The 22,174-nt window shown below is 53.5% G+C and overlaps 1 protein-coding gene across 1 annotated transcript in view; it reads right to left on the bottom strand.

Moving 5' to 3' along the window:
- Positions 1-274: 274 nt before the first annotated feature.
- Positions 275-22,174, bottom strand: part of LOC119111219 (protein pelota-like) — a 35,753-nt gene continuing 13,853 nt past the window's right edge. The window contains 4 exon segments of the mRNA XM_037235038.1: positions 275-1,100; positions 2,265-2,334; positions 2,336-2,372; positions 12,023-12,215. Of these exon segments, the coding sequence (XP_037090933.1) occupies positions 1,006-1,100; positions 2,265-2,334; positions 2,336-2,372; positions 12,023-12,215 (395 nt within the window). The 3' untranslated portion in view covers positions 275-1,005.

Here is a 22,174-nt window from a genome sequence, read left to right as displayed (position 1 = left end):
TTTTGAAGACGTCATAAAATTAGACGGCGCATGACGCAAGAACCGCGTCACATTAAACAACCCCAAGCGTAAGATGGCACAGCCGGACTGCCATCAACCATCAACGACGCCGACTAGCGGACAAGGTGCACGGAACATACGCAAACAGGGCGCCCACCTACTGACACACCAGACCTCAGGAAAGTACACATCCGGCCTCATGGAGGCCGTCATATACACGAACCGGGCTGAGATCCGCCATTCAAACCTAGTGTGCGCGCGGGGTCGTGGCGCGGCAGTCGGCGAGCCCGGCGCAGCGACCCCGCGTCAAGGGGGCGGCTGACGACCGGGGCGGCCGCCCGCCCGGCCGCCAGGCGGACCATCGGCGGTCTGCGGGCCGCCGCCGACCTCGCCCGCCACTATCACTGATGGCCGGTCGGTCGGTCGGCTAACCGCGTAAGCGATGTTTACAAGACGGCTATCATCAGCGACAGGGCGCGGGATTGGTATGGGGGCTACGCACGCACCGGGCCGAGTCCGAAACATCTCTGCACGAATGGTAGCAGGCCTCGCAGGCCAGCGGCCGCGGAGTGCCCTCGGCAACGAGGTCACGGGGTCGACGCACATGTTACACGACAACGAAGCCGGTAGGCACGCAGTTAGTTGCGATGCTGCAATGCAATGCCGGCGGCGCTTAAATAGCTACACGCTGGCAGCATGGTGCGAGCACGACTCGTGCTCATAGAACATAGCATAGTTGACTGAGGACAACATCGCCGTCGCCGGCAAAAAGCGCCAGCTCCACCATCAGCTCGAGACGGCGCGGGGGCGACCCGGCCGGCAGGGCGACGGCCAGGGTCCGGCGGCCCGTGCACTGGCCGCCACCCGCTGCCCCGGTCCCAGCGGCAGCGGACCGCCCGCGCCGCTGTCTCCGGCCTGAGGACCGTGTCCTCGGGCCGGTCCGGCGGTCCTCTGCGTGCGAGCGGAGGTTGGCTACGTCGCCGGGCCGGCGGGGCCGGACGCTCGTCAGTCGTCCCCCTCCTCATCCTCGTCGTCGTCCGACTCGATCTCGGGCATCGGGTACCGCAGGACGGCCGCCACGCCGGTCAGCTGCTCCAGCTCTGTGACAGCGCGCCGCTGCGTCAGCTGACTCGACAGGACATCGCCAGGCCACACCGCTCCGCGCGGCACACCGCCAGGTCACACTGCTCAACGCGGCGCAACGCCAGGTCACACCACCAGCGTGGCACACCACCAGGTCACCCTAACGCGGCACACCGAAGGTCACACGGTCTAACGCGGCACACCGCCAGGTCACACGGCTCAACGGCACACCGGCCAGGTCTAACACGGCACACGCCAGGTCACACGGTCTAACGCGGCACACCGCCAGGTCACACGGTCTAACACGGCACACCGCCAGGTCACAGGCTAACGGCACCCGCCAGGTCACACGGTCTAACCGGCACACCACCAGGTCACACCGTCTAACGCGGCACACCGCCAGGTCACACGGTCTAACACGGCACACCGCCAGGTCACACGGTCTAACGCGGCACACCGCCAGGTCACACGGTCTAACGCGGCACACCGCCAGGTCACACGGTCTAACACGGCACACCGCCAGGTCACACGGTCTAACACGGCACACCGCCAGGTCACATCGCTCAACAAGGCACACGGTCTGGCAGGCAACAGCCAACAGCAGACAGAACGTGCATAGCGGGGTCAAAGTCCTTTCGAAACGTGACTTCTGGCGAAAACCCAGACACCAGTAGTACCACAATTCTATTTAACGGACAATTTTTGTAAACAATTTCATCGTGCCACCAGATGTCACGCCACAGTTTCAGCCTCACTCTGCTGTCACTCACACTCACTGCTGACCAGCCTGTTTCAATTTATCTTCAATGACGAGACGCATGGGCACGTAACACAAGAAACACGACACAGCTCTGGGATGTGGAAGCCCGCACCTGTCACTCATCAACACGAGCGGGCCGCCGCCCTAACCCACTGAGCTGGGGGGAGCAGCTGGGTTATCGCCATGTTCGAGAGTTGGAAATGGGGCCTCTCCAACTGTGGCCGCCCGGTAAGCGAGATCAGAGGGTCGGACTCGGACTGTGCGAGAAGTCAAGGTGCGGTTACACAACGCGCGTGCCGCCAAACCAACCGTGCACGTGTTCCCGCGCCACTGGGGAAACTAGCGAGACCTCACCACGGTGAACAGCATTCTCAGCTCCACGCTCCGAACGCGCGGCGGAATGCCACTACATGGTCCTTACGTTCACCGGAGATGTGGAGGCTGGAGAATATCTTAACGTCGCCGCCGTACTCTCTGACACTGTCCACCAGGGGCGACGTATTTCTTCCGTTCCGACAAGTCCAGCGACCTGAGACAGGCGACGAGGACAGTAAGCAAACATCAGAGCCCGCCCACCTGCGCCACCCGAGCCAAGAGTGTGCAGCGCGCGTCATATCCTGCGTGGTGGGAGCTTGCAGTCCACCGGTTCGCGACTCCAACAGATATCCCGAGCGAGGACGCGCCCTGCAGCGCTCCCTGTTGCCATCCAGCGTCAGGCGAGCCGCCTCTCCGGCGGCGTCTGAAGAGGCTGCTCGCCTCGGCCGACACCGGGGCAGCGCATGCCACCGCTGGTGAGTGGTTGGCCAGCCGCGCCGCTGTCGCGCCGGGGCGGCCACCGCCGCGTCGCCCCCGGGGACGGCGCGACACGATCTCGCAGGCGTCCGCCGGGACCCCGACCAAATGAGACAAGCTCGGAGAGACACACAGGTATACAGGCGGCGACAGCCGCTCACACGGATATACCGGGGCAGGCGCAGCAAGGCGATGGCCAGTGGAAACGACGAACACGCACGGAAAATAGGATGTCTCATCCGGTTACGAGCGAGCCGCTGGGCCGACTGAGCCATTCTTCAAAAGTGGACCAGCTTTTAACTTGAGCGACCCGACCCGGCAAGGCCAGACTTGTCCATCACGCTTCCCAGCAACTAATACCTGCAACCACTGATCACAGATTCGTGCAGTTTTCAGCAACAGCAAGGGAGCGTCTCATTGTTGCCGAATGTGCTCTTTCTTCAACGTGCCGCCGACGCTCTTTGATCAGCATGAAAAAAGCAATGTTTACTTATTCGGAAATGCTCTAAAAAGAGGGCCGAGACGGAAGACAAATCTTGGCGACCCGGCGGATCCAGCGGTACGAGGCCGAAAACGTTTTACGGAGGAGAAGGCGGAGAGTGGTGCTGGGCAGGGATACGAGCTAACGCGTAACAGCCAGTCACGCGCACTCGTGCGCAGACCACGGGTCGGCTCGTTCTCAGGCCTGTTTAGGACTGACGGTCAGGTCAAAACCACCTGATTCATCGGAGCACTTGTGATTAAAGAGCGGGAAGTGGACGACGATCACCTTTACGCGCTCTCGAACATCATTCGACGCGGCTTTAAAACAAATCAAAACAGAACCATAAAAACTACCTGGCTTAGGACTTCAGTTTTTTTTTCTGTTCAGTTACCAGGAGTTATCGAGAGTTATCACTGGTAATCATAACCCAACTTATGATTACCAGTGACGTCCACCTTTAAAAGCGCTCTCAAATATCATTCGACGCGGCTTTAACAAGCAAAACAGAGCCATGAAAAAACTACACTGGCTTAGGACCTCATTTTTTTCTGTTCATTACCAGGAGTTATCGAGAGTTATCACTGGTAATCGCAAGCCCCAACTTAAAACACCGAGTGCTGTCATTATCACCGATGCTTGAACTACAACGTCGTTCAAGTACTTCCTGTCATACTGAACGTCAATAACTCAGCATAAGCACTCTTAACTCGGAATCCCGAAAAACCAGTTGAAGATCTCCTTTTTTCTATCAAGAACTACACTGGCTCGCATTCTGCCGTTGACCCGCATCGCTCAAAACAGTTGCGTTTTTTTCTTCAAAATCCGTTTGCCATGGTCACCAAAAAGCGCATCATAAAGCATTTGAAAAAGACAGATCAGGAATACGTAAATCTCTAAAAAGAGACATGTCTGGGTAATTCATAAGCCTTCGCCAAAATAAACTCGAACTTCGAATACATAAGCTGAGAAAAACTCGATTGTCGCGGTTACGCTGGTGCTACCTTCTGTTAAGCGGCATAACTGTGACGTTATATCGCACTTTGCGGGCGATGTAACTTCTAGCGCACTTTCCATAGAAGGCTTGGCAGTCGCTGGCTCAAACCAAAAGTAAAAAACGAACTTAAATTGGCAAAGCTGTGGGCCAGTGATGTTATCACTATGTTAAGAGCGGCCTCCTCCAAATGCAAGAAGAAACCAGCACAGCACAAGCCCCGGAGACTTTGAGTGTAGCAACCACCAAGCGACAGAGCAAGATTGCCTCGCTGTCAATATTTTCTTCTAACCAAAGCTGATCTCTCCCAATACGAAAGCCTTCATCTGCATGTGACGCTCCAGTTCTGGCTCACATTTTACGTACGTTACGTATGTATTACGTACGTACGTACGTATGTATGTATGTATGTATGTATGTATGTATGTATGTATGTATGTATGTATGTGTATGTATGTATGTATGTATGTATGTATGTATATACGTATGTATGTTATGTATTATGCATATACGTACGTATGTATGTGTGCGTGTATGCAGGTATGTATGTATGTATTGATCCATCAATCGATGATGTACGGCGTACAAAACCACAGAGAGCTGGCTAGAACTTTTAGAGGCTCCTAGGCATGTGTTCGGGTGGTGGTCAGTCGCCCAGTTAGCAGCACGTGCCAGCGGTCATCCGACAACCCACACGTTTCCGGGCGTGGGCATCACCTGCGGCGGTGCGCCTGGCGAAACAGCCTGACGTCGGCGGGCCGCCGCCGGAGGCCGGCGTCTCGCGCGCGACCGCGCTCGTTACCCGGCTCCTGGGATTGGCGGCGCCCGCTGCCCGATATAGAGCCGGCACGGAGTGACGCGCTGCGGCGAGTCCGGCGCACCGCCGGCGCCGCCGACCGGGCTGGGCGCCGACTCGGAGAGCACTGGCCACACGCGCGCTGGCGCAGAGACGGAATGCGAACTGCGCGGAGCGACAGACGCGGGATGCGCGGAATTCAACGTTGTTGCGCAACAAGTTCCGACTGTATTTTTTAACGATTCTGTTAAAATTGGGACACGGGATAGCCTCTTTATAACTGTGAGTAAGCAAACATGATTTCCTTCACGTCAACCTTGTTTAAATACATTGTGTCTTTACGTAGGTCACTGACCTACGGCAGGTGAAAGTCAGGCTGATGGATTCAGCGACGCCCAATTTGTAAGGGAATCATTCAATCTGATGCGATAACGGAATGTTCGAACGAAGCCATACATCTCTGAAAGCCTCCTATTACTCCAGACTAGCTGTGTAGCGCATACTCAGGTTCTCATTTCGAATTTATTGATAACAGGAACCGCATTACACATCTTCCATGTAATTCTTAAAGGTCATGAAAGGTCAATGACCTAAGCTGACTCAAGTCAACATTCTGTACTTACGAACATACTCCTAACGTAATGTTTGTCGCTTATTCAAATGCAAAACTCAAGGCAGTCTTGTATGATTTTGGTCACCGTGACCTTCGAAAAGTCAAACAAGGCCACTGACCTTGAAAAGCATGCGACTCTCTGCTTAGGGCTTAACACTTTATTTAGGCTCTGGGGGTACTTTGGAAACCAGCCCGAGGTTTGACTTTGTTTGGCCCTTATTTGACCCGAAGGTCATGACCTATGAAACTCAAACTTTGACCCAAGCGAGTTCACGTACAGGTCAGCACACACCCTAAGAATTTGGTGTCTCCACCTCTCTTAGTTCCTGAGATCTTAGCGGAGGAGAGTCAAATTGACCTCCCACCCGAGCGCAGGATATCCAGCCGGCCACCCGGGCGCGTGTTATTAAGGTTACTTCACGGTGATACTCCAGCACGCACAGCAACAATTTTACAACCTTTTAAACTGGTCCCCGAGCCCCCAGCATTCGGATACACGAAATTGGATAGCTCACTCAGAGTACGCATCTTCTACGAACTACTTGCATCTTGAAAACCCAGCGTCGCTGCCAGTTTAGCTTCAAAGAATGCTACACTCCCGTTTCGACTCAGGCCGTCGCCGAGCAACGTCAAGACAACTCGAGTGGCCCACAGAGAGCGTTCTCGGGAGTTCCACCGTCAGTTGGCGGGCGGGATGGTCACTCCGGGCAGCACTGAGACCCCCTGACCAGCCGTCCATCGCACTGCGCGCGGAGGACACGCAAATGCCACACAGCTCGGTCCCAGAATATATCGGCGCCAGTATATAGCGGAGTAGCACGACCAGGTCACGGAGACCCACCGCGTCCGTCCCCCCAGGGGAGATGCGCGACGACGCGGGCGGCCCGGCCGGTCGTTCCACGGCATTAGTAGTACAATAAAAACTCCTACCGGCAGGAGTGCTTCGATGTTACTTCTACTGCCAATAATTATGGACGACATCAGTGCTATGCCACAAAAACTTATACTGCAAAAACTCACTCATCATTGCTTCTACTGCGAACACTTCTACAGTCGCAACTCATGCCGAATTACTTCGACTGAAGAACATACGCGACATTACATCTACATTACAAACCCATACTTCTACTCGTCATACTTCTACTGCAAAAATATATACAGTCATAGCCTGGGAACGGGTTAACTTCTACTGCAAATACTTAGACTAAAAACTGCCGGCCCGTTGATACTTCTACTGGCCCGTTGATACTTCTACTGGCCCGTTGATACTTCTAGTGCAACAATCTATAGAGCTATTGCTTGCACACGGCATTACTTCTGCTGCATATACCTCTACGCGACAAAGTTGCTACAACAGACTTGTGGTTGTTCTTTCTGAAAAAGTAATGACCAGTATGCGTTTTTGCGGCGTAAGTTTTGCCGTGTACTACTCATGTCGTGTAGGTGTTTTTACAGCACAAGTAATGAGACGTATCAGTGAAGGCTGGGAAGTCTTTGTTATATAAGTAATGATAAACGTAACTTTTTTGCAGCATAACGTTCGTCGTGTAGCATTTATGTCGTGTATGATTTTTTGCAGTAGAAGTAATGTAGCGTGTAAGTAAGACAGCATCAGTTTTTGCAGTAGATGTAGTACTTCAGTATGGCAGATGATGTGCATTTTGAAGCATAACATTTTGAAGCATAAATTTGTCATGTACAAATTTTTCAAGAGTATGTTTTGTGGTATAAGTGTTTGCTGTAGAAGTGATTGTCGCGTATAAGTATGTACAAGTATTTGCGGTAGAAATAATAACGCAATAACTGATGCTGCCCGCGCCGGTGTCGGGAGGATTTTTTACTGCAGCACTTATGTGGTGACAGCCCGGCCAGCCGCCACGGCCGCCGCGGTCGGGTCAGCAGTCTGATTGGCCAGCCGGTAACGTAATTCTGAAGCACCGGCCGGGTCGAGGAGGCGGGTTAATCCAGCCACATCTGCGGCCGCCGGGAGCCTGACCCAGACAGGTCAGGCCTGGGTTGGGTCGGCTCGCCTGGTGTGTGCGGCACCGGGGACCAGTCGGCGCACGGCCGGCCCGCGATCGAAAGCTACGGATAAGCTATCGAAAAGCTGAAGCTATACATACAAAGGTATATGTGTAGCTTCAGTAAGCTTTATATATAAAAGGCATGACATATATATATATATATATATATATATATATATATATATATATATATATATATATATACGTGCGTGCGTGCGTGCGTGCGTGCGTGCGTGCGTGCGTGCGTGCGTGCGTGCGTGCGTGCGTGCGTGCGTGCGTGCGTGCGTGCGTGCGTGCGTGCGTGCGTGCGTGCGTGCGTGCGTGCGTGCGTGCGTGCGTGCGTGCGTGCGTGCGTGCGTGCGTGCGTGCGTGCGTGCGTGCGTGTGGTGTGTGTGTGTGTGTGTGTGTGTGTGTGATACCCGTTATGGGTGTCACATACAGCTATATGAGAAAACAGGCTTATCCGGATGTGTGTCAATCACTTCCGGTAAACAGGTTGGGGAGTGACAGAACTGCCCGCATATTTAGGTGATCTTCCTGACATGCGATTACAGGGGAAAATATTGTGCTCGGTCATGTGCAAAGAAAATTTAAAAGGAAACGATTTCCATTCACGATCTGAAGCCTTCCATAAAATATCAGTAGCTCACTCTTATAAGGGGCGACAACAAAACTTACTCTATATGGACCTTAGTATTTACCTACTATTTTGCATGTCCTTGATTGTCCTTGTATGTCCATTTCCCGTGATTTATAGTGTTCTTGTATTGACATCTATTCCCCATGTCACTGTTATCGAGAGTACCGCTATCCACAATGTGCGAAATGTCTGCAAGTGACAGATGTGCCCGTGTTTAACTTGTACAAAGTTACGAAAAATAAAATTGTTGAAGTGCCTCGGTTAAATAAAACACACACGTTTCGTACCTACATTACGTGCCCCCATAAACATCTCCCGTTCCAGAATCTTGTTTGACTTTGAATTATTTCATTCGAATTTGAGACTTAAGTTAACACTGCACTGCGCAGCAGCAGCAGCTCACTACAATTGAACCACGCAATCCTAGACAATCCAACATCACATTAAGGTGCCCGTCAAACACGTCTAATCATGTGAGAAGCTCCACGACCCCGCCGCCGCAGCGAATGGTGCGACCCCGCAAATATCGCCAATAGATGCATTTACATCCCAAAGCCTCCAGATGCTATTGCAAGTCAAACTTTCTGTCATATCACCGTCTCTCATTTCTTTTCAGTTACCAAATGGATGCATTATGACTGAGCCAATTCGGGCACATCTGGCTGAGCAGAGACAAGACTCGACGTCAGTAAGTTTGCTAGCCTTTTCACGAACGATTCTTCTTGATACCTGTCTACCAACATATGCATCCTAGAGGGCCGATACACCGCAGAACACACCCGTCCTTCCTCCTTACTGATCTCTTCTCCCAACCCCTGGCAGCGTGCCGCCTCACCGGGGCACGCTGCGGCCGTCAGCTGCGAGCCGGCCTCTTAGCCGTGTCGGCGGGAGCCCCGCCCGGCCGGACGCCCACACCCCGAGGACGGGCCCCTGCGCAGGGCGAGGCCCGGCGGCGGAGGACTGCCACGATGGACGCACCCCCTGCTTACCGTTCTCTTTAATATCATAGCCCTGAAACGGCTCTTACTGACCGAAAGGGCTCTCTGCCCTACCAAACCAAGCCAAAACGAAGAAAACGCGTCGAGTGAGCGCGCTTATCAGGGACAACGTCGCGTGTGTGTGTGAGAAGACGCTGTCATTGCCGTACTCTTGCTGAGCTTCAGCTCAAGAGCTGTCTCGCCGTTTGCTTTTTCTGATTGTCTTAAAAATGCATCGTACGGTTCCCGATTACTGAGCCTCGTGTGAAGGGGGGAGGGAACACAGGGCGAAAGAAGTAAGAGAGGCACGTGCAACTCTTTTGGCTTTACCTTTGGCATTCAAACATGACCGTTGACAATGTCCCGCCGTCGGACTGGATCGGAAAACCGGATGAAATCTGCACTTGTGATCCTGCAGCCGTCCCCGCCGGCTCTCACTTGCTCCTTCCGCCATCCCCGCCGGCTCCCACTTGCCTCTTCCGCCATCCCCGCCGGCTCCCACTTGCCTCTTCCGCCGTCCCCGCCGGCTCCCACTTGCCTCTTCCGCCATCCCCGCCGGCTCCCACTTGCCTCTTCCGCCATCCCCGCTGGTTTCCTCTCGTCTCTGGTTTCCGGCAATTCTGCTCCAAAGTCTACTGATTTCCCCACTGACCTTCGCGCGTCTTCTGATAGTGCCTCTGAATACACCATCGACCTGTTAGGCTCGTGCCTGGTGGTGCAGACACGGAACGAGTGTGTCGTTCAGGGAAGGCAACGTCCTCCGGCGATCGTAAAACAATTCCGACCCTTGCGAACCATGTGACCTACTGGCTGAAGCTAATGGTAACGTTTCAGTTGTGATCAAAACCCAAACCGGTGCTCAGACTACAGCTCTTCTGAAGGCTGTAAAATATGCAGCAAAGCGGGTGACGATAGCCGCGCCATGCCGGAACGCAATCAACGAATCAATTTCGATCCGGTTGATAAACGAATCAATTACGTCCGAGATCAACGTCATAAGTGGGGAGAATCCCTCGCTGGCTCGAGAAGCGAGGGAGTGTGGCAAACCCGCTAGCTACCCTCTTTCAAGACGGTCAGCGGCCAGGCGCCAGGCTGCTCGTAGTTACGTTCAGCAAAACCAGACCGGAGCGGGGGCTTGTCGACCGTTGTCGACAACCCGCACCGCCGTTTCAACGGCCACATTTCGGTCCTGGCACCAGGCAATGAAAACGAAGCCACCGGTCTATACCGACAACACATATACGCGTGAATATATATAATATATATATATATATATATATACATATATATATATATATATATATATATAATGTGTGTATATATTTATATACACGCGACGCTATATAGAAGTGTGACGAAGCTTCACAAGAACGATCAATTTACATGTTGCCTTTCAAGTACCCGGGTTGCGATGTTTTGACACACGTCACACTGTACTCAGTGCTCCGTTTGAAAGAGAGAGAAAAGTTGTGTGTGTGTTGGGAAAGCCGGGCCAGGCGCCTCGGATCAGCGATCAGCGGGCCGTTCGTCTGGTCCGAGTTCCGATGTGCGCCTACTACAAAGTACAGCCGGTCTCGTGACACCCAGACCGCGTCTTCGGCTTGCGCGGTCCGGCGGGAGACCCGGACCGAGACCCTCCCGGGCCCTCACGATCCCACGTCTGACCGCCCGCCGCCCCTCTTGAGCCTCGGATGCAGACCCCAGCTGCCACCAGCCCCGACCCCGGTCCTGACCGAGCGCTCCGCCGCCAGGCCACGCCCGGCCTCCAGCCGCCGTGTGGCGGCGCCCGCCCCATCGCGAAGTTTCGGCCTTAGCGCGAGGTCAATGGGAGGCGGCGCCAGATAGCGATGTTTTCATCGCGACAGCGATTTAGTCCACGACGTTACGGCCGAAAACAAGGCGCAAAAGTTGCAGCGCCTCGAGTGTTCGGGAATCTGTGGGGCTGGGTGACTATCTGATCGAAGCAAAATTGCTAGCTCGTTCTAGGAGAGATAAAATGAGGATTAGGCCAAACCCCTCTCGACGTCCTGGTGACGCAGACGTTTCACCTCACTCTCACGTGTCTTTCCTGCTAGTGGAAATCCTAGTGAAGGTGATGAGGTGAAGCATCAACGTCACCACCCAGCATAAGCACGCTTAGTCCCACGCACAGACTAATCATATGGGTGGGGTTTGCAGGCGTTGATGCGCGAGGTCACCCACAGACTATTTTGCTGAACAGGCTCACTACGTCAGGCTGGGCTAGGTCCTTCCAAACGCCTGCTCAGTAACTGACTGCTCATCGCATTCGTGGTGGCGGCCATATTTGACTTGAAATGAGCTGATGCTGTCAACAGCTGAGACTGACTTTCTCAGACTTGAAATGTAACTGAAATAACATGATTATTTTATGTCAGGGGGTCAAGACGCAACTTTCTTATACAATTTAAGGTAGGAAGTTGTGGGAACATTCATAAAAGAAGGTTTTTATAACATACTCCGGCTTGACGCTCACCCACTAAAACCCGCAAAAGAGTACGGAACCTGGACAACTCACGCAACTTTTGGTTACTTCAAATAGGTAAGCTTCATACAAAAAGGACTGAGCGCGCAGACACTTTGCAATGATGTCAACAGCTGTTTTATGGATCAATACACATTATGACGTCACATATGGAAGTCCCAGCCCAAGGCGACACATGCTAGTGTCGCCCCTGCTGAGCACGGCTCAAGCAGCCAACAGGACTCCTGACACCTCCTGGACAGATTAGGAGAGCACACGCCTCCAAACGCTCCAGCACCTGAGAGGCCGACGCTGCAGTGCACCAGACTCCCCCCCCCCCCCCCCCCCTCCCACAGAGCGCGGCGGGGCGCCGCACTCACCGGAACAGCTTGTCAGAACAGAGCAGGGTTTCGATGGCCTGCGCCTCGTTGGCGCGCTCGACGTGCTTGTAGCCGTAGTAGGCCTTGCTCGGGTCATCCTGCAGCGTGCGGTAGAACGTCTCGAGCGCCTTCACCTCTCCCGCCGCCTTGGTGTCACTGAGGCGTGCCATCACGGCCGGGTCCTGCAGCACCTCTGGAACACCAGGCCTCGCGTTAGGTCGGGGTCCTGCGGCACCTCTGGAGCATGAGGTCAGGTCACAGCGCGGTCCCGCAGCACCTCTGGAACACCAGGTCAGGTTACACATCAGGTCAGGTCGGGTTCTTGCGACACCTCTGGAACATGTCACGTAACAGCCGGGTTCTGTGGCATTCCTGCAGCATCGGGTCAGGTCAGGTCCGATCACATGTCACGTCGCAACACAGCCCCAATACATCACGTGTCATTCCCCGGCCGGATCCAATCGCACTCATACAAAGCCGAGTAGAGGCGAGAAAGCGACCGGCCCGGCAGCCCAAGGCCGGCAGTTCGCTATCTCTGCAACGCCAGGTCAGGACATAAGTCATAGCACATCAGAACTTCAGGAATTGCTAAGTTTCATCGTTGGAGCTTTCTAACGTGACAGAAGTTGTGAATGTCGCGCGGTGAAAAGCTGGTGAGCAAATGCACACCAACTGCCCAGCTACATTGAGTACCGATGTCCGCTCGCAGCAGTGCCGGCTCGTGTCTCCAGTTGTGCTCCTCAATTTGACGTCCTGAAGAGAATCCAGTTCGTAACAGCTTCTGATACCGCAGCCAGTGCGACGCCCTTTGCAGCGCGGGACCGGCCGCGATTAACAGGACCACGCAGCTCTCTCAGCTTAGGCCCCTCAGTTTAGGCCACAGCAGTTGACGGCGGTGGTGGAAAATGCGACATCCGCCGTCGCCAGGTGATCGCTAGTGTCACCATGCGTCCAAGCGGGACGAGCCCACTTAATATTCACGGGCACTGCATTCCCCATCCAGTAGGCTTCAACTCAAAACTGTTCCGGGTTGCTGAGATCTGATCTCGGTCCTTGGAGATTCTCCAAGCTGGTGGATACATGGCTTGCAGTTAAGAGATGATAAACGATCGCATACTTGGACCCACGTGGATGCACGTGCCCTTGTCCCACATCTCTTTCATCAAAAGGTGACGCGTTGTGACCCTGGATTGGCGAAATACTCTTCAGCTTTTTCGCGACCCGAATATTTTATCTTCGGGAGATTACTCGGATTGGAGTGGACATTCCGATTACACTGTAATGTTGCACCAACCTCTTGCTAATCAAACAGCTTGATGGCAATGCCTTGAGCAAAACGTCACGGCACTTCTATAGAACTGAGCTGCCTGCCGCTTGGGCGCCAAATGACTAGAAGTCGGCGCGCCCGAAAGCCCCAATCAACATAACACAAGAGCTAGCTGTCGCTGACACATGACAACATAAGTGGTAACAAAGGCAAAGGTCCGTCAAAAGCATGATTGTCCGGACTGACGCCGCTCCAAAACATCCGGAGAGTTGACGTTGGGACCGTCTCAGCCTGCGGACCCGCACGTCACGAGAGCGTTACGAAACGGGTCACGGCTCGTGTCGACCGATGTCCGGCATAGCGATGACGGCGACCGAGTCACCAGCCTGCTCTGCTATATGTTTAGACACAAAAAGAGCAACTATCATTTGCCTTGCGAGCTTAGTTATATGGTATAGTTGCGAGCTTAGGGAAAACCCTAAACGGATACCCTGCGTTAATCTATGGTTTTCGTGACCATTGTTTACCCCCTCAAGAACATAATTATGGAAAGCATGCATAATAAGCCGCCTGATGGTTTGGCGATCAGCATAATGGCTACCACTCAGGTAGGGCATATCGACCTAACGGGCTTACGTCTTGGGGAAGTATCGGCACAGGAAGCTTGATTATGTTGGCACATACCTGGAACGTCACACGGTGGTAGGAACTGTATACTTCGGAGCACAGCCTAGTAAGAGAGCTTTTCTACCTCACTGTCCTCGGGCGAGGACAAAAATCGCCATCACAAAAAGAGGCTTTTCAGCTCAACAGATGCAGAAAATGAGAGCATTGTCTTTTTTGCATTCCTGGACTTATGATGACACCGCAACAGTCATACGAAGGTCGTCATAACGTGATAAGACCTCCGCGGCACAGGAATCGTGTTGGAACCCCATCTCGACAGCAATGCTTCAGCGGTGAATACTTATATACACAATTAATCCCAGGACTTGGTGTGGTGTTTAGAATTCGGATCCTGATTTTCCGGGTTCAAGTCCTCGTTTCTAGGATTCGAGGGCTCACAATAATATATGGATGTATTCGAATTTACTCGAATCGTGCGTATCTCAATTCTCAGCTCTCATTAACTAAGCGAGCGCACCTGTCGTGCAGCTACCAGCGGTTAGTGGCTAAAGGACTGTCATGGTCCCTACGTGGCCCTACTGCAAATGTAGGTATGCTTGACGGCGGAGTCCATACGGTCCGGATATGAAATAATGCAACTAAATAAGCCGTCAATGTGCAACGAACGGTTTTTGTGTCCCGCTTCGGACGCATGTTTCAAGGGCACCAGAATCAACGTTACATCATCGATCCATTTAAGGGTGTGATTCGAATCACACCATCAAGAGTGTGATTGGAATAAACTTAACTACAGATATATGTACGGACCAGGGATGGGTATGAAGTCAGGCGTCCAGCATTAAAACCGAATTCAAAGGCAAGATAATGACATGAAGCCGGAGTCGAAGCTAAATCGGTGACTTAAAAGTTTGGAGCCGTAAAGTCGAAGCCAAAGCCAGTGGCCTCGTGTTTTTAAAACCCAAAGCAAAAAAAGAAGCCAGTAACTTTAAATTTGCACACTCAAAACCGAAGCCCAGGTCAGCGGCTTCGAGCTTAATAACAACGAAGCCAAAGCCGGGTCCATCAGTGCAAAATGACGAGACCTAAACCAAAGCTGATCCAGTGTACGTAAGCTGCTTTACGGAACAAAATACAGCATCTGCGTCTGCTAAAATCGAGTAGCTTTCAGTGCAGTCTCGTTCTGGGAGTACCTACCACCAGTCACCAATAGCTACGGGAAAATGTGTGAATTTATTAGCGAACTCAGTGGTGCTGAGTAACACTATAACGTAAGGTGTTTTGTATTTGACTGTTTTTTTACCACTTGTGTCATCGGTGCTTTTTTGTTGGTGTAGCTTTTTATTCTACTTTTGCAGCATATGAACTGCGATGCGACTGTGATGAAATATTAAGCCACTTGTCGGAGCCATTCGTAAATATATTGACTTGGTTTGACTCGTGGGCTCCGCTTCGGCGATCATTGCGAAAAACACTACCTGTTACACCGATAATGCATTCGTGTTCCATCCACATAGTTTCCTATTACAGGTCAACTTTGAAAAATTAGCTCACAAGTTGACTTGGATAGGAGTGATAACTGTCTGATTTTGGGCAGGGATAAAATGGCCCAAATGAGGCAAAAGTTTGTATCATATCCAAATCAAATTCCACGCCTTCCTGGGATCCTACAAATTTTTATTCCCTTAGCGATTCTTTTGGAATCAAGAATCTTCTGCCAAATTGGATGAGATACCTTCCACGATGCGGGATCTATGTCTAATCCTTGCGAATGGTATTCAATCATCCTAGATACGTCTTACAATAATGTCGAAGCATTACGGAGCTAGGCCCACCAGTGAGATTCACACATATCTCTGACCATAAAGAGGCGGATAGCTCCTGGATAACCGGGTCAGTAACTAATAGGACTAGATTGACTAGCAGGCGTTGTGGACGACCAATGGAGCACGTAACAGGCTAGGCGTGAGCAGGACTATGTGTTGCTAACACAGCCTTAGCGTAACTTAGATTACAACGGCATTGGCGCATGGCAACATGATTTAGCCAGACACCTGGCATTCAGCACCGTGCCATTCCAGCACACATCACTCACTTACACATACGTCGGTGAAAGGCCACCTCGCGCAGGGAGGGGCGGCCCGATTCAGCTACAACAATGCTACTACACCGTTCGATCAATGGTCGATAGCCTGTTTCGGCCGCCATTCGTCCCCGCCCGACGCCTGGGGCCGCGCCGACCGGCAGAAACAGGCGGCACCATGGGCGGCCATGAACTCGGCCGCGCACACGCATCGATTGACCTGGGGTCGACGGCGGGCAGCTGGCATGTGAAGCTATGCTGAGAGGGGCCGGCCGGCCGTCTCGGTGCCGGTCAGATGCGCCGGCGAGCACGGCTGGCGACCGCAGCGGACTGGCAGACGGCTGGCGACCACAGCAGACTGGCAGGCCACAGCGGGCCGGCAGACGGCTGGCGACCACAGCGGACTGGCAGACAGCTGGCGACCACAACGGACCGGCAAACGACTGGCGACCACAGCGGACCGGCAAACGGCTGGCGACCACAGCGGACCGGCAGACGGCTGGCGACTGCAGGCAGACCGGTAGACGGCTGGCGACCACAGCGGACCGGAAGACAGCTGGCGACCACAGCGGACTGGCAGACCACAGCGGACTGGCAGACGGCTGGCGACTATAGCGGACTAACAGAAGGCTGTCGGCTACAGCGGACTGGCAGACGGCTGAGTGACCACAGTGCACCGGCAGACGGCTGGCGACTACAGCAGATCGGTAGACGGCTGGCGACCAGAGCGGACCGGAAGACAGCTGGCGGCCACAGCGGACTGGCAGACAGCTGGCGACCACAGCTGGCCGGCGACGGTGGGCGACCAGGGCCGGCGGCTGGCGACCACAGCGGACCGATAGACTGGCGGCGGCGCCAGCCGAGTACAGGACAGATGGTCTGTTCCGGTCATGCGCATCCCTGACGTTTCCAACAGAATCCCCCTGGCAGCGGAGTGTAACGTTAAGCACAGGTCTTCGTTCCCCCATCTCCAGGCCAGGAACCGGCCTCCCAACACTTCACTCGATGCGACAGCCTGCCATGCCCTCAGCTCAAGCCGGCAGGTAGGCCCGTTGTTTTCAGAACTTCACGTCTTCATCTCCCGCCCCATCTTCCCAGTTCCGGCCCGGGGGCAGGCCACCATCTCATTGGGGGGGGGGGGGGGGGGGCAGAATCGCAACTCTTCATTTAGAGTCCAGAAACATCTTACCGCCTGCGATCGGTCTGGGAAAAGGTCTTCTCTCTCTCCCCCATCACCTACAACCTCAATTCCGTTCATTCTGCATCGCTTTCCTACCTCACATCCCGGACACTCCCTTATTCATCTCCCGCCTCACATCCCGGTCACTCACCCATCACCTCCCACCTCACATCCCAGTGACTTCCCCATCACCTCACACCTAACATCCCGATCACTTCCCTTATCATCTCCCGCTTCAGCGTCTCCGCCACTCCCCCCACCACCTCCCACCTCACATCCCAGTGACTTTCCCCATCATCGCACACCTACCATCCGGTCACTCCCTTATCATCTCCCGCCTCACGTCTCCGCCACTCCCCCATCCACCTCCCACCTCAAACATCCGGTGACTCCCCCATCATCTCCCTGGCACTCCCCTATCGTCCCCTACCTAGCATCCCAGTCACTCCCCATCACCTCCCACCTCAACATCTGGTGACTCCCCGATCACCTTCCACGTCCCAGCTCTGTGCAAACTCCTGGCAGACCGCAGGGCTGTAACAGCCGACGGACGTACAGCCCGCCGCCTCGAGTATGGTCCCGTACAAACTCCTGACAGACCGCAGGGCTGTAACAGCCGACGGACGTACCAGGCCCGCGCCTCGAGTACGGTCACAGTCGTCACTGGCCGGAACAGAAGAGTCTTCACATGTTGCCATCCGTATGCGGCGTGGTGGCGCACATTCAAGAAATGGTGTGTCACGTTCAGACTAACGCGGTCAAAGGTGGCGGAGCAGCATACAAATAGAGCGTTTCACTCTTCGGCCCTACCCCAAGCAAGTTCCGCTTTGTGGCAATGCTGGTATCTGCTCAGTCCTCAAGCAATGCGGAAGTCATTCAAGCATTATCAAACGCGCGATGGAAATACAGTTAGTCCACGTGGCTAAAATCTGCCCGTCTCTAAGCGCAGGCCCGGTTCCAACCGAATTTTCCCGCCCGGGAAACCGGTATGCCTCGCCTGGGATACCGGGCCGGAATAACTCTGGCGGTGGGAACCGGGGAGGACTTGATCGCCGACGGTCGGCCGGCTTCTCCCACCGCCCGGCAAGGATCCGACGGGGCCGGCAGGGAAGTTGACTCCAGTTCAACTTTTGACCGGACCGTGCTGGCGCAGGGCCCGGAATGGGACGGGCATTCACTGTGAAGCGTGCGATTCGTGTGAAAGTGTGACCAAGGAAACGGGCTGTAAGATGAGGCAGGTATGTGTTGAGTGTGCAGACTTGCTGATAATGTCTCTGTCTCTCGGTCTCTCTTTCTTTCTCTCTCCCTCTTTCTCCCTGTCTCTCCGTCTCCTCTGTCTCCCTGTGTCTCTGTCTCCCCGTCTCTCTATTTTTGCCTCCCTGTCTCTCTATTTGTGTCTCTGTCTCTCAGTTTCCCCGTCTCTCTGTCTCTCACTGTCTTTCTGTCCCCGCAACATTTCTAATAAAACATAGCTGCGAATAAGATGCCTTCTTTTTTAGTTTCTTTTTGAAAGGTACGCTCAAAAGTATTGTCACGCGTTACGGTGTATGTCCGCACAGGTGGTGCAGAAATCCATAAAGAAATTCCGGTTACAACAGCATTAATAACCTTACTCCTAGCAGAAAAACCAGGTGAATAGAGATATAGATACTTTGATATTTCGACAACATGGCTTCATCTCAACGAACGGCAGAAGCAAATTTAAATTCAACTCCGCTTATTTAATTCTGCTAACTTAAAGTTACTTCTGCTTATCGTTTCGATAAAAACTTGTTGCCGAAATATATATGCATCTATATTTCCCTTCTCCTGTTTTCTTCTACGAGGAATAAGGCTGTCTATCTGTCTTATATCCGTCTACTGTCTTATCTGTGCACAATTTTCCTCGCAAACGCGATTAATAGCTTTAAAAATTCCGGGTTACCAGATCTAGATGCTTTCTGCACATCTGGCAACAATTTCAATTTTTTTCCGCCCGGTCGGTCCACCCTGTTTTTCGGGCTGGAAAACTTCGTGGGGCCCAGGCTTGGCGCACACTTCTTGCAATGACGGAGGTAATGTATGACCCACAGCGTATATGTTGCGGCGAAAAACGATGATCTTGATAGCTTATTGTGTCATTATGCGAAGCGTGAAGGCATTTTGAATGAGCTCGCTCGAAAAATAAATGTAAAGTTTGGGCTGAATCACTTCTTCTAATCTGGTCATTGCTTGCTACAGACTGTCAAAAGGCAAGCGAACCAAGCGATTGCGTACAAAAATAAACTGTACAAAACTTGTAAAGTACTCGAATGCTCTCAACGTTGGGAGAAACCACTCAGTATACAACGTGGTTACAATATTTGTCATTGAATCGTGTCTTTTATGAGATCGGATGTCAGTACATGGATGAGCATAACCAGTTTTTTTTTTACTTTACTTGCCTTAAAACAGCATCAGTGTTAAACTTGTTTACCAAATCACGTATAGCGTATTTGGTCTAGAAAGCAGCCTCCTAAAAAGGGCTTGGATAATCCCTGATGCAACACTTCGTCAGTTACCAGGCTTCACAACACCTCCTGCTGTGGAACAGCGCCATCATGAGACGACTGAAATATCGACTCAAACCAGGAGATCAAAGGTGATCGTGGCATGTAATTCAGGCATGGTGCCGCAGCGGAATTCAGTGTCCGCCATAAACATTTTGTTCTTTCCTCCAGGATCTCCTGGAGACGCTCCATATGGGGGATTCAAAGTTGCCCGCCATTATTGATCCTTTCACGCATACCTACCACGGCTGCATAAATCGCAGCTGTCTTACTTTGGTGTACATTAGTGCCACCGTGCATTTTTGCGACGTAGAGCCAAAACTAATCGTGCCGAATTTACTTACAGTTTGTCAAATTTGTTTTCATTTCCTACAAAGACTGCGCATCACGCTATCAGGCTGCTACAAAGTTCAACCGCGTCGAAGTACCTTGCAGTTGCGCCAAAGCCGTGCCACTTCTGCAATCCCGCCGAATTCGGGAGCGCTGCACCGAAATTGGACGCCGCCGCGCTCAACACCACTGTTGCCTTACAACTGGCTGTGCGAAAATAAAAATGAAACCGTTACGCATAAATGGATGTTACCACTCCGAGCAAGCTGGCCACGCCGAGTAACGCTAACGGGCCGTGCCGTGGGGGCCTGGCAGCGACCATCAGCGAGCGGAGGGACGGAAGCCAGTTCTACCAGCGACCTGGTTTTGCCATTTTGTTCGGTAAACCGACTTCCCGACTTTATAAATGGAACGCCAGAGCAGATCAAGCGGGGAACCCTTCCGAAATGACAGTTGCAGCGGCTCTCGCGATGGCCCTTCTCAATGATCCCGAGCCCGCGCGCAATCCCCCCAGTTTCCCGGACGCCGTCTCACACGCACGTGACAACTGCCCAGCCCGGTCCGCGCCTGTCCACGCCGCCGGTTATCAGAACGTACGTGCGGGACCGCGCGGCACGTAGCCACCATCAACCACCTCAGCCGCGAGCCGGGAATGGCGAGGAGCCGTGCGCTCGGGGCCGTAACGGACCGTGCCGCCCGTCATCCAGCCGTCCGGAGCCGGCAGGCGGCTGACGGGGGCCGCCGCTCCGGCGCGGCAGCGGACCGTGCCGCTCGTCATCCAGCCGTCCGGAGCCGGCAGGCAGCTGACGGGGGCCGCCGCTCCGGCGCGGCAGCGGACCGTGCCGCCCGTCATCCAGCCGTCCGGAGCCGGCAGGCGGCTGACGGGGGCCGCCACTCCGGCGCGGCAGCGGGCCGTGCCGCCCGTCATCCACCCGTCCGGAGCCGGCAGGCGGCTGACGGGGGCCGCCGCTCCGGCGCAGCGCCGGGCACGGTATGGACACAGTGCCGGCGTCCGACAACCCGCGCCGGGGAGCATTGGCTTCGAGATCGGGTCGGGAGTGATTCTGTGCACTATGAAGGGGCGTATCGCCTTAACAGAAATTATTTTTCGATTTCAGTCGTAGTGAGTTTGCGCGCCTTGCATTTGGCCATCAGCCCTTGCCTTGCCTTGCCTTGCCTTGCCTTGCCTTTGCCTTGCCATGCCATGCCTTGCCTTGCCTTGCCTTGCCTTGCCTTGCCTTGCCTGCCTTGCCTTGCCTTGCCTTGCCTTGCCTTGCCTTGCCTTGCCTTGCCTTGCCTTGTCTCGCCTTGCCCTATGGCTTGCGCAAGCGTAAGGTGCGCGGTAACGGCGCTGCTGGGGGCCGTCCGTCGCCACTAACAAGGGTAGCACCCTGGCCGGATGTGGCGGCCCATCGGCCACGAACATCTGACAAAATGTACATGTGTATCAACCGACAAAAACTGGAAGTGGTAAAAGCTAGGCTCAGTAGTCTGAAATTTTATCCCTGGTCAACCGGCCACTTGCGCAAAGGGTTTGAAAATGCCGGGAAAGTTGAGTCGGGCCGACCGCACGCGGATGAGGATCTAATGGATCTTAGCGGGATCTGACTTCACGTCTTTATGTATGCGTGGGTGCAAACGGACTTAAAAATCGCCTTGGACGTTGACTGATTCTACGCTGGATTCAAGCTTTCTTCTACATTTCCATATTTGTGCTCAAAAGCTAAGGCTGGTCACGGCTGGGTCGTTTTCGCTTCGGACTGGTTTTGGAACAGCTTGAGGCGACAGAAAACAGCAATTCACCGCGATGAATAGTGGCCTGCAGCCGTATGACCTCAAGTAACATACACAAGCACGCCCAAGGCCAGTTTTCAGCATGTTTATTCCACGCAATACATCAAACTGCGCCGATAAAGGGAACACGACGTACCCCAAGCTTGGAGTGACCCGAGCAAAATAAAAAAGATTGGCGAAAATAAAACAGAGACAACATTACACTACTTGTTAAATGCTGTTTACGCGGGGAATTCGTACGGTTGTGTTATGCGCTAACAGCTCCAGTCCACGTTTTCACCCTGCGCCGAAACTCCGTCCACAAATTTCAAGGCCGTTACAGCTGCCAACGCCATCTTCTCAGCCC

This window comes from Pollicipes pollicipes, unplaced genomic scaffold, assembly GCF_011947565.3.
Source record: "Pollicipes pollicipes isolate AB1234 unplaced genomic scaffold, Ppol_2.1 Scaffold_7261;HRSCAF=8764_pilon_pilon_pilon, whole genome shotgun sequence".
Taxonomy (NCBI): domain Eukaryota; kingdom Metazoa; phylum Arthropoda; class Thecostraca; order Pollicipedomorpha; family Pollicipedidae; genus Pollicipes; species Pollicipes pollicipes.
This window is presented reverse-complemented; position numbering and strand designations above follow the sequence as displayed.